Source organism: Gossypium hirsutum, chromosome A03, assembly GCF_007990345.1.
Source record: "Gossypium hirsutum isolate 1008001.06 chromosome A03, Gossypium_hirsutum_v2.1, whole genome shotgun sequence".
NCBI classification, from domain to species: domain Eukaryota; kingdom Viridiplantae; phylum Streptophyta; class Magnoliopsida; order Malvales; family Malvaceae; genus Gossypium; species Gossypium hirsutum.
Window position 1 is genome coordinate 1,922,908 of NC_053426.1, and position 12,420 is coordinate 1,935,327.

Here is a 12,420-nt window from a genome sequence, read left to right on the forward strand (position 1 = left end):
CTTACCATATAAACACCTCTTCAATATTTATTCCAAATAAAATAGTGTGAATAAATTATGGGATAGTACTCTATGCCCAATTCTTTGAATTTTATTAACCATCTATAAATACTTCAATTATTTACTCAGTTCAACAATTCATGTTGGTTTTTGGTCAGGATAAATTTGAATTTAAGAAATCTTTTGATTAATTTAAATGTTAAAAAAATTTTAATTTTGAGTTATGATTATTTAAATTTATTTGATTTTAAGTTTTTTTCAAATTCAAAATTAACACTCAAGCTTATATCATTTTTAATTATTTATTTGGATAGAATTTTGATTAATTAAATCAAATTTTCAAACTTTATGCATGCGATGTAAATTTGGGATAAAAATTAAAATTATATATGAATTTTGATTCAATGTATAATATTATAAACAAACTTTAATTTTATATGATTTTATATATAAAATTTTGATTTAATTCAAATTTCACAAATCATTAACATCATCATCAAATTAACATCATTTTATTGCATACACAAACAATTATAGTAATCCAATATGAAAATATATGCATATATTTATTTCTTTAAAATGTATACAATTAAATTAAAATCCAAGTTCAATATGTACATATAAACCACAATTCAAATTTAATGTATATAATTGCACGAAATCAAAATGATGTATAAATTTAATATTTATCTCTAAAAATTTATTAGAATTTTGATTTAATAATAAATAATCCATAACCATATTCCAATCGATTATTGGAATATATGAACAAGTATGATACAATATTTTGGAACATGTTAAGCCGATGCCAAGAATGCACCTTTTTTTTTTCTCATTTATTAATTTCCTTGGGTGAAAACACAGATAATTACGAAATGTAAAATTTTTCAGCTCGATCGGCTCATTCAGTTGAAGGAGCAGCTATAGAATAAATGAACTATGGAGAGACTGAGAGAGATTACATTACACAAACAATTCCCACACTACATATATATATATTATAATTGTTACATTAAACTTTTACACTTTGACCTTTCCATTATCTACCCCCACCAAATGATCCACCTTGAATGTCTCCTGGAAAGACCATCTCAATATTGATCTGCCATTAAAAAGATTGGTAGCTCCATTATTTAAGTAATTGTACCAATTAATTCCATCAAAACAACAATGAACGCTAAGATATATTTTACTAAGATACCACTCAAGGGCAAAAGGCACATCCTAGGTGCTATAACCCTAATTTGGTGTGGTTCGGGGAAGAGGGACAGCAATAAATCAATGGTAAAAATACTGTACAAAGCCATTTCAAATTACATTTTCCCCCATTTACTAAAAAATTTGATAAATTAATCCATAAACATTAGATCAGACAACAAGCTGATCTTTTCTGTTAAAATTCCATCCATCTCTATTATTACAAACTAATGTAAATGACGGAATAACCAAATAATTACACGTTGTACATCATGTTGACATACAAAGACCAGTTTTTAATAATAAAAATAAATAATTTTTTTAACAAAGAAACTAGTTTGTTCATTTTTTAATTAAGAGAGAAAAATACAATTCAACTTTTACTACGAGATCCATCAACATACTTTTACTAAAAATAAATAGAACAGTATAGGATTGAAAAAAGTCTGAGAGGATAATAATAACAACCGTGACAATGCTGGCCGTAAAGTTAACAGCTTATTTATATTATATTTTTTCTTGTAAATAAAGTTTATAACCCTAGATAATACTAGCCATAGTCCTTAGATTTAAACCCTAAAAATATCTTAACCATACAATATACTTAATAATTAATAAATATTTCAGTCAAAAATTTATATAAAATAAGTAAAAGCTTTACCACTTCAGCATAAATTTGTGAATCAATTCCACAACTAATGCTCATCTTTAAAACTAAATATTTTTATTATATTTATTATTGGAGGAATTAATGCAGAATGGCTTTTCATTATATTTATTATTTTTCTTCGAATTAATAGACAAACTAAATATTTTTATAACCCTACATTTTCAAGAGTCTCAACTTCTTTCTTGTTTTTCAGCCCTAATTCTTTCATTGTTGCTATTTTCTCCTAAACCACACCATCTTTCCCGGGCGCGCACTCACCCGAGTAGGTAAAGTGCAATATGAATATAAATAACATAATAAACTGTAAGGAGTGGTCTAGTTTATCTTAAAGACATAAATTCTTTTTTCTGGTCAATTTGCATGATTTCCTTACGTTCCATGTCTTTTGCAGGCTTTTCTTTTTAATGCCTATTGCCTTACTGAAAAGCTTGCCTAGGCGCACCGGGCAAGTAATATGCCTCATCAAATGAGTCTCACCTGAAAGGGTCTAAGGCGCGGGTGCACCTACGCCTATACACACACCATGATATCATCATATGTAGCACAAAAAAAAAGAAAGTATTCAGAAGTAAATGCAACAACTCACCTAAAATTGAAATCAGGATCATTCAGAGGAATCAACAAATTCTTCATCGAATACACCAAATATATTTGGACATCCATCCCATTTTCCTTGTTCTCTTGCTTCCCAATACCCGCCCGTGTAGCGGAAGGATCCATTTTCACTATCTTGATGGAACCATCTAGGCTTCCACCCATTTTCTTGTAGTTTTCTTGACTGTGCAAAAATGATCAGAAGCGGTGTGAAGATCAGCAGTAAAAATCAATAATCTAAATTTACTCCCTACATAGAAGCAGAAATTATTGCCACTATCCAAACAAAAAGAAAATTAACTTATTGCCACTATGCACAACACTGGTTAGGGGATTCATTTCTCATTGCAGTAAGAATTGCTAATCAGGTCAAATTGTATGCTTAAACTATGTCATTATCTATACAACACGATTTATTAAAATTTATATATATGCATGTATATGACACCTTATGATTATGATAAAAAAATAAATTCAAACACAACACTAATAACTTAAGGTGGGAAAAAGATGTTGATTTACCCCATAAATTTACAGGATTTCCTTACCAACTTTTTATCCACCAAATAACTACTGACCGAAGTAAATGATTATTTGTTTGAATCAGCAGTACTGAAATTGACATATCACTGTTTAAATTTGTGGCCTGAAAGATATTCTGAGAAACACACGTTTAGTTTTAATGATGGTCTTTCACTGCATAGGGCCACTTGATATCATCACCTATGTTTAAATTTTAAGCTTAATGACAAATTTAACAACTAATATTTATTGTTTTGTTAAAATGGTCCTAATTGTATTATTGAACTTTTTTTTGCCATCAACCTTTATTCTTTTTTCAAATTATTTTTTTTAAAAATATTTGATGAAAGTACTGTTAATAAAGTTAACGGGATGATATGAAATTTCAATTCATGAAGTTAAAAAAATAACATAATTATCTAAAATAGTTTCAAAATGAATGCACACATTCAATATTTTCGATTTGTTTTATTAATTATCTTTTTGAAACCTCTCAATAAACAAACATATGTATTCATTTTGAAACCTTTTTTAGATAATTATGTTTATTTTCTTTAAACTAAGAGTTATTTTTTCAATTTCATGTATGACTTATTTAATTTATTATTTTTCACATGTAAGTTAAAAAATACTTTCATCAAATATGTTAGAAAAAGTAATTTGAAAAAGTAATTTCAAAACATATAAACATTAGTGGCCAAATTTGTTATTAAGCCTAAATTTTGCTGAATTAACTTTTGATACCATTGATTGTTCTCGCAATTCCAAAACAAACTGATTTTTAACATAGGCATTTTATCTTAAACAAATTAAAATATTAAGTTCGACTTAAATTTAAAATATTGGGAAGGCGTAGAAGCCCCAAAACGCATAAAACCAAACAACAAAGGAGATTTTTCTTGAGGGAACAACAAATTGACAAAGCATTGGCTCAACACTATTTATTAGCAAATGACTGCATGAGCATAGATGCATGAGATTGTCCAAAAACAATATACATGAAAATGAAGGAGATGAAAACATACCATTCTCTGCCTCCTTTCCAACCGTTGTTTCTCAGCATTTGCTCTATCATATTCTCCATTCTCCAGATGACGTTGGTCTGGTCTAAGCCTAGAATCCGTGGGTGGGAGCTTCTCCTTAATCCGTGATCAAATACCCGGGATCAGACAACGCTATAGAAAACAATTAGATATGCATAAGAGGAACATGAAAATGGTTTTGAGAAAGTGATGCAATACATCATCTCTACCTGCAATCCTGGCGTTAGCTCATTTAGTGTGATCGCAAATGATGTTAAGTTGTAGCGAGTCAGGTTAGGAGGTGGCTTGTCCCTCTTCCATAACAAGGAGGCATTTGATGGATTGCAGTCCTTCAGCTTACCACTGAAATCACCACTTATATAATACATGCAGTCATCCCATTTGCCAGTTAATGTTGCAACCTTTTTACCCGAAAGGTCTTCAACGGAACCATGGACCTAATAAATGTAGGATAGGATAAACAATTTACTACAGAAAATAACAGTTTTAAAGACAGAAGATAGACTAATAAATATATTAGGCAATCAAGCCTGGATAACCCATTTCACGGATTGGGAGAACAATAACTGAAATGGGCTACTAAAATAAAACTTAAGAAACAATTACATCACCAACTAACCTGGTGTGGGGTGCGGTCAAGAATAGATTGCTCTTTGAATTTGAGTTTGCAAGAATATTCACGATTCCCGCGAATGTGCATCAATCCATGGTGATCACAATACAATTTACCGAGGATAATATTATAAATAGTAGTTGTCACCTGAAAATAATGAAGTTCAAAACTTCAAATAATTTATACCATGCAAGTAGAAATAGAAGCTAAGAATATGGAAACACCTAAATAGCACATGCAGTAAATATAATATTCACGATTCCCGCAAATGAGCATCAATCCATGGTGATCATAATACAATTTAACAAGGATAATATCATAAAGAGTAGTTGTTACCTGAAAATAATGAAGTTCAAACTTCAAATAATTTATACCATGCAAGTAGAAATAGAAGCTAAGAATATGGAAACACCTAAATAGCACATGCAGTAAATATACAGCCAATTGTGCATACCTTGCTCCACTGAAATATTTCACCATCATCGAACTCTAGTGTCAAAACTCCAACAGGATCAAGCTGAATCGACCGCCCCCAAAACTTTGTGCGAAGGTTACTGTCACCCCAGAATTTCCAACCATTACCTTCACAATGACATGCAATAAGGGTTGGGTGGTGACTAACCTGTTTCAACTTGGAAGGTAAGTCCTCTATGCTATGGAATGCAAATATTTGCTTCAAGATAAACAGAAGTAACAACTAGGAAAGGTAAGTACTGCAAAGGCCTATAGAACTAGTATAATTTGCATTTGCTTCCTAAGTTCTCGAAGAACACTTTTGTACTGTTTCTATTCACTGTTTTGATAACCTAAAATTGATAATTGTTTGAAGCTGAAACATTCCTTCCTGGAACTATCCAAGGAATTGTTGTTTTCCAGATAAATGGTTCAAAATATTACCCAAGACACTTTCTCTCACAACATTATCCACAATAAAAAGATGACAGCGCTTTCCACTTTCTTCTTCTTAAAAGAAGAAAATAAACCCTTTGTTTTGTGGTTTAAAAACATCTACTCCACTTCAAGATATGTCATTTACTTCTCAAGGCTGTTTAATTTCATTTATCAGAGAGCATGCGAAAGTGAAGCACTGAGTTGTATCTCCAGACTATTGAGAATTGAAAAACCTTAATTTAACAAATAAATAAATAAGGTTTCCCAGTTTATCCATTTAAGTTCATTATAAAGGTTGCACCATTCTAATATGAAGTTAACTGTACTGAAAGATCTTGAAGACTGACCTTCTCGGAGAAGAAACGAACTCCTTTGTCAGGAAAGTCTGCTTCATAAGTTTCTCCTAGTAAAGGATTGAAAGGCTTACAGTGTCGACCTTCAGAGGAAGCATACCCAGAAACAGCAAATGCTGCAACATTAAGAATCCGCTGGAGACTGTTCCCCTGAAAATTTAACAAAAAATCCAAACAGAGGATACAATTAGATTGTAGAGGCATAAAAGCAAGAGCACCATCTTTTGTTGACAAAACCTTAATAAGCATTGTAATAAATCCAAAATTTTGAGCACAGGATATGTTAAGATTTCAAGAATTGTCACAAAGCACACAAACCCAAGGGGTACACTCAGAAATGAACTAACAACATCTCCCTCAAGAAGGGAGCAAGGGACAACTCGCTAAAATGGCTTATACATACTTTTCATGATATTGTTTATACAAGGTGATAATATGTGTATAAACCTTTTTAAAAGGAAAACCTTGGTCCAATCATAAAAGAGTCAATTAATTAGCTCCAAATATTATGTCCTGACCAGAAAAATATAAGTGCATATAGTATAAAACTGTCTGCTTCTACAGACCAAAAGAACAGCCACAAATTCAGCCCAACATAAGGCAAAACACAGAGGGGATGATAAGCCTTTTCATACTGAGTTAAAACAGTAGACGTTTCTGCACTAGGTAACCATTTTCTTCACACTCCTACCCATCCAATAAGAGAGATAAGATCCATGTTTAGAGAGTGGCAAGTGGAGATCCTGAAGTATCTTCAGTAACATTTTGACAGATTTGCAGTGTCACTCTTGAAATATCAGCCAAGAGCAAACAGCAATTTCTAAAATCCTAGAAGTCCGTGAAGTTGAAAATTGTTGAAAAGAAGATAAAATTTTGGTTTTACCCTAAGAAAACAGTGCATATATCAAGAGAGCCATCAAATATTAAAGATGAAATGTATCAAAAACGTACTTCTTTTCCATACTTGTATGCTCGGTCTAAAAGATAAGAATATTCTAGGTCCTCAAAACATTTCTGAAGGGATGATATTGGTTCATTAAAGTAAACAGGGAGACAAACTCGTGTAAGATCCTTTCCCACGTTGTCTTTGATCATAGACCAAAGGCTAACCCCTTTCTCTTTTTCAACTGGATCTGGAAGCTTTTTTCTCCTTTCAATTTGAGCATATCTGGAAAAACAATCTTCTTTATCAGCATGCATCCTTTCCACATCATCTAATTGATTTTCATTTTCTTTCTGATTATCTGCATGATCAGCCACCCCTCTTACAGACCCACAAATAACAGCGGGTTCAGTAAAATGCTCTTTTGTGTCATGGAAGGAGGTTTCATCTTCATCAGACACATCCTCAAGCTCTTGTTTCTCAATATCACCGGATGATTCTGTTGTGCTGCCTTCTGAAAACCCAAACAAGATGTCAGACTATAAGAGAACTTGGCAAGAAAATATTAAAAGGAAACAAATCTTAACACTAAGATAATAACTCAATACAACCAATGATGTTAAGGTGTGTGTGACGTAGCATCAAACAGAACAACCTCTACACACTCTTTCAGGTGAGGCACATTTGATAATGCACACATCTGGTGTGTCTAAGCAGACTTTTTGAGGGCGGTAGGTGCAAATAAAGCAAGTCTCCATTAATTGTACTTTCAACAGCATATATATATATATAAAGACAATATCAAACCCTCTACTTATCAATATTTGAGTATTCATGGGATTACAAGGAAATCAAGCATATTAGCCAACAAAAGAAGATGAAAATTTTGCATGTTTTGTATGATAAGTTCAATCACTCTTTAGAATTTATCAAAATTGTATAAGCTTATACACACTCACTCAGAAAAAAATACATGTAAATACATCTTGCATCATACTTTAATCAGGCAAGGGATTTTTGCACTTTATGCCTTGAACAAATGCAACAGTTCTAGAGCATATAGTGCGCCTTGCACCCTTAACAACAATAGTTGAAACATTTCTAAACCTAAAATTTAAGTAAAACGAGAATGGTGATGATCAATAAGAGCAAAATGGAAGAAAATTGCCATTAAAACATCGGATAATCAAAGGGTATTTCTTACTCAAGAAAGCATGATGAAACTGTATGACATTAGTTTATCCATGAAGTGCTACCATCATATGACTATAGGTGTGTACAAAATGACTAAGATTACCTTCCTTGACTAACATAATTTAAACAATATAGTTGAGTATGTACCACTATATTTTCCACGCCCTATACCAGAATATTCATGCTTTGACAACTGGTAGTCTCCATCATGAATTCCAGAGCTTTCAGCTTCAATATTAGCTGCCTGCACATGCAACAAAAAAACAATCTCAGTTTACCTTTAACATTAAACAATAAAGCTTAGTACCATTATGTGTACAGTGAACCACAAAGAAATGACGTTTTTATGCAATTTCATATAAGAACCAACAATACCTAAAATCAACATTAATTAAGACAACAATTTAAGAGATGAGATGATAAAAGACACTCCTTAGAAACTCCCCGCCCCCCCAATTATATTTATTAGGAATTTAGGAATTTGTTGATCAACTTGGGCTTCCATTTATAATTAAGATTAAGGGAAGTCCATCTACCATGAGAAATAGTTGTTATTATTAGTAACTTCACATTACCTCCAATTGCCTTAATGTGTCAAGCAAAATAGATCTTTCTTCACAAAGTACTTTAAGTTGTCCTTGTATCTCCGAGAACTCTGAGAGCATAATCTGCTCACAGTCCTTCACAAGGTTATCACTGATTCCCTCCTCAAGCAACCGTTTCTTGAGCCTATCAGTTGATATAGACAAATCACGGGGGACAAGAGAGAGATTATCATTTAGCGGTCGCAGTGGAAAGAGGCTCCTGGTTGATACCAAAGCTTGTATCCAAGCGACCCGATCTTTCTTAGAATCGGTTCTCAAATGAAGGGTCTTTGTTGCAGTGAAAATGTAAAACCGTCTGTCATCAGATTTGCTCTCCCGAAATGACGAGATCTGCTACAAGAATCCAATTAACAGCCCCATTAGTTATGCAAGAGTTCCCTTAAAGAGGCATGATCACATTGATCAAGATGAATTTATATGCATGAGTCAAAACATGTCTAAAAAGCCCATTTTAAGAAACAAAGAAAGGAGAAGAAATGCAATCAATTCAAGATAATGCAAGTTGAAAAGCTCAATTAAATCCTTGTATCCCTCACCAAGATAGGATCATTACTGCTGGAAATTTTCTGGAATCACCCGAAGAAAAACAACATATCAGTAGCTTAGACAACCAAGAACCAACCTTTAGGCTATCAAGGTGTAACCTCAGCAGAAGCCAAACCCAATTACCATCAAACGCCAGATGGATACAAAACGAAAAGGGGGACTGTAAGTTTCTAAGAAAAACTTGTTTTAGCAACAAACAAACAAGCTCTTAGCTACAGAAAAACAAAACCCAAACTTCATCACCTAAGCCCATGCTACTTTTTGAGGATTACAACTGTCTAGGGACAAAACAAAGATGAAGAATCGCCATTTGGATCTACTCGACCATAGGAGAATATACTTAAAACAAATTCAAAATAAATATTACTATTATATTATCGTTTGAGTTTTCCCGTTTCTAAACGTTGTTCTGTCCAACCATAAAATTCTTAATAAACTTAACCAGTCAAGCCCCACCTAAAAGTCTCAAGTCCCCACGCTTATTTTTTTCCTTTTCTTTTTCTCATTGTTTATTTCACTAAAAACTAAAACCCATAAAAACTATGAAATAAAACAATGTAAAATGTTAAAAGTAAAGAAGTTACCTCCCTATTACGAGACAAAATATGCAAAACTCAAAAAAAGGACGGCAACAAACAAAAACCCACTTCGACATTTCAGAGAAATACTCCATCCTCATCACCGTTTTTTTCTACAACATTACATCTTTTTTTTTCCTTTAAAAAGAGAAAGGAAAAAAAAAATAAAGAAACCCTCTTCACACTTCCCTCATCACCTTGAAAGAAAGAAAACTAGAGCGGCTGGCAAGCAAAGGGAATGCACTTTGCTGAAGAGAAAGAGTAGGCATGATAAAACGTGGGAAGTGAGGGGGAAAACCAAAAAGATGAAATAATAAAGGAACGAAAAGGGAAGGATCACATTTCAAGTTTGTTGAATCGTTGGTGATGGCTTTGAAAACTTCAATCATCTATCGATAACCGATTAAACGATGATGTGACCACAGCTTCAATCCTAGACCTACACCATACCCTATCACAGCCCTCCAAGCCCACCTGCTGATGTGACCCACTCTACATAAACAACCAGTTAAAACTGTAAAAATATACATTAAAAATAATTATTCTACTTTTTTCATCAGTTAAACATGAAAATTGAAAATCACAAAACAACATAGAAAGAAAGAGAGAGAAAAAGAAGGTCCACGGCAAAATTGTTTTGAAGATCCTTTGAACAAATTATGCAGAACTTCATGCCGAACAATGCAAGCAACCTACGGTTCTTGCTCTTCAATTTTCTTTTTCTTTTCTGGTTATTTAATTAGCTCAGTTTTCAATGCCTGCTAATTTAATATCTTCAGATGCAAAAACCCAAAATTAGTATAAAATGACATAATTGCTAGATGGTAACAGATCGGTTCAGTATGTTGAATCAAAATATATTAACTATGTTCCGAAAAACAAGTTATATTACCGCCAAAACGGATCACTTTGATCATCTATTTTCTATTGGCTCAATTCTATATTTCTTTTGGAATTTTTGGAAGTCGATTTTCTTTTTTTTCTGATATATATACCTTTAAATGAACAATGCCAACGGTTTTCTGGTGTTTCCGTCTACCGCTACAACTATCCATCCTCGAAAGCCGATTGCTCGAGACATCACCGATCAATCTGACATCATCGGTCGGAGAGATGAGGTTAAGAGCTTCAGGCCGACGAACTTTCGAGTAAGATAACATTCCATTCCGAAGCAAAAACCACCTGGATCTCCATCCTTTCCCGTAATTAGTCCACTTATAAAGAATCCCAGCGACAGTCCCTTCGGATCCTCCCGCCGTCAACCTCGCAGTCGCATTACCTATTTCAGATCCGGATAAACTCCCTGCCGGCATGCTCCTAGCTCGAATCAACGAAACTTCCGGTGACTGGTCACCGACGCCGGGACTCTCTAACGATATACAACACAACGGATGCATTTCCTTCACCCGCATTTTTGCTTTCCTCTCTTGATCTCGATCACAATCCACTTCTTTCCATCGAAAAAAAAAACGAATCGATAGCTGCAACGACAAAAGAAAATATTATAACAACATATCAAAAATGGAGAGAAGTAAAATTAATTTTTCTATAAAAAAAATTGTAAGTGAAATTTGATTTAGGGTTTAAAGAAGATACATTTCTTTGGGTTGTAAAGGTGATTTCGAGGGAGTTTTGAGTTTTTTAGATTTGTGAAGTGAGCTTTTGGTTTTAAAGCTCTGAAACTGAGAGATTTGTAAATGAAAGAGAAGGTTTGGATTACTAAAATAAGGAGCCTCTTTTCTTTATTTAATTAAGCGTGAAACTATCGCATTTTTAATAATAATTTAGTTCTTTTTTTTATGTTTTTCTTTTTCTTTTTCTTTTTCTTGAGTAATTAAGACTGGGGTATACTTGTAATTCAACGTAGTAAGATTTAATAACAAAATTGGATTACTCGATTAGACAGGTTAAATCGAGAATCAATTCAGATATTGATCTAGAATAAAGGGTTGGGTTGGTTAAACCCATCAGTCTAATCGATTAAAACAAACAAAAAGATTTGTTGAAACGATGTTGAATCAATATTCTCTTTCTTTTTTAATAATTTATTCAATTGAACCAGATAATACTAGATAAACCAAAAATCAATGGTCTAATTAATTCGACTATTGATCCAATTCTAAAAATATTTAATATTGGTAAGTTATTTAAAAAATAGTAACAAGAGTTTTTTTTTTATTGATATATTTTTTTATACATTTGTAATTAAGCGTATCAAGATTGAATAACATAAGCGAGTAGTGATTATATCCCACGTTAACACTTTAAAGATTTATAATAATAATAAAATAAGAGTTCAAACTGTGTTTTTGTATCCTACAAGATTAGTACTATTTTGTAGAACTAGATTGGTTGGATCGAGAATCGATCAAGGTATGAATAAAAGGTTGGATCAATTGATCTACAAACCAATTGAATCCATGAATCAAACTAATTAAATTGGACTAAAAATAAGTTGAAACAACGACTTAACCAATTTTTTTTCTATTTTTATAATTTATTCAGTTGAAATTAAACAAAATCAACCAAACTGAAAACAAGTGATATAACCAGTTCGATTATCAATTTGGTTCTAAAAGCCCTTGAAAATTAATAGGTTAATTAAAAAATTAGTAACAATATTTTTTTTAATTGATATAATTTTTTATACAATATTTACATCCACTCATAATTTTTTTTCAAGGAGAAAATATTCTACATTATTCAATTTAACTTATTTATTTATTATTTT

The 12,420-nt window shown here is 32.4% G+C and overlaps 1 protein-coding gene across 16 annotated transcripts; it reads right to left on the reverse strand.

Annotated features, from left to right (window-relative positions):
- Positions 1 to 797: 797 nt before the first annotated feature.
- On the reverse strand, positions 798 to 11,441 carry LOC107919973 (oxysterol-binding protein-related protein 2A). 16 transcript variants are annotated; one of them, XM_041105334.1, is made up of 12 exons: positions 11,286 to 11,441; positions 10,685 to 11,170; positions 8,536 to 8,895; positions 8,108 to 8,204; positions 6,835 to 7,280; positions 5,878 to 6,033; positions 5,094 to 5,261; positions 4,646 to 4,786; positions 4,236 to 4,463; positions 4,009 to 4,128; positions 2,454 to 2,645; positions 798 to 1,102 (listed from the first exon to the last, which is right to left on the reverse strand). In XM_041105334.1, the coding sequence occupies exons 2-11, from the start codon at positions 11,099 to 11,101 to the stop codon at positions 2,472 to 2,474; spliced, it is 2,307 nt and encodes a 768-aa protein (XP_040961268.1). In that variant the 5' UTR covers positions 11,102 to 11,170; positions 11,286 to 11,441; the 3' UTR covers positions 798 to 1,102; positions 2,454 to 2,471. The 16 variants fall into 16 exon arrangements, 15 of the variants coding, with proteins under 15 accessions (XP_040961268.1, XP_040961289.1, XP_040961269.1 ...); XM_041105355.1 differs by having other exon boundaries at positions 4,009 to 4,122; positions 6,835 to 7,277; positions 8,536 to 8,898; XM_041105335.1 differs by having other exon boundaries at positions 6,835 to 7,277; positions 8,536 to 8,898.
- Between the last annotated feature and the right edge of the window lie 979 nt (positions 11,442 to 12,420).

What these genes read in the sequence shown, in the direction of transcription:
- LOC107919973 (XM_041105328.1), bottom strand. Translation starts at nt 11,101, where the DNA reads ATGCGGGTGAAGGAAATGCATCCGTTGTGTTGTATATCGTTAGAGAGT. An exon ending in AGGGCGTGGAAAATATAGTG is followed by an intron (nt 7,281 to 8,107) that starts GTACATACTCAA and finishes TTGGGTTTTCAG; the next exon opens with AAGGCAGCACAACAGAATCA. An exon ending in CATACAAGTATGGAAAAGAA is followed by an intron (nt 6,034 to 6,834) that starts GTACGTTTTTGA and finishes TTAAATTTTCAG; the next exon opens with GGGAACAGTCTCCAGCGGAT.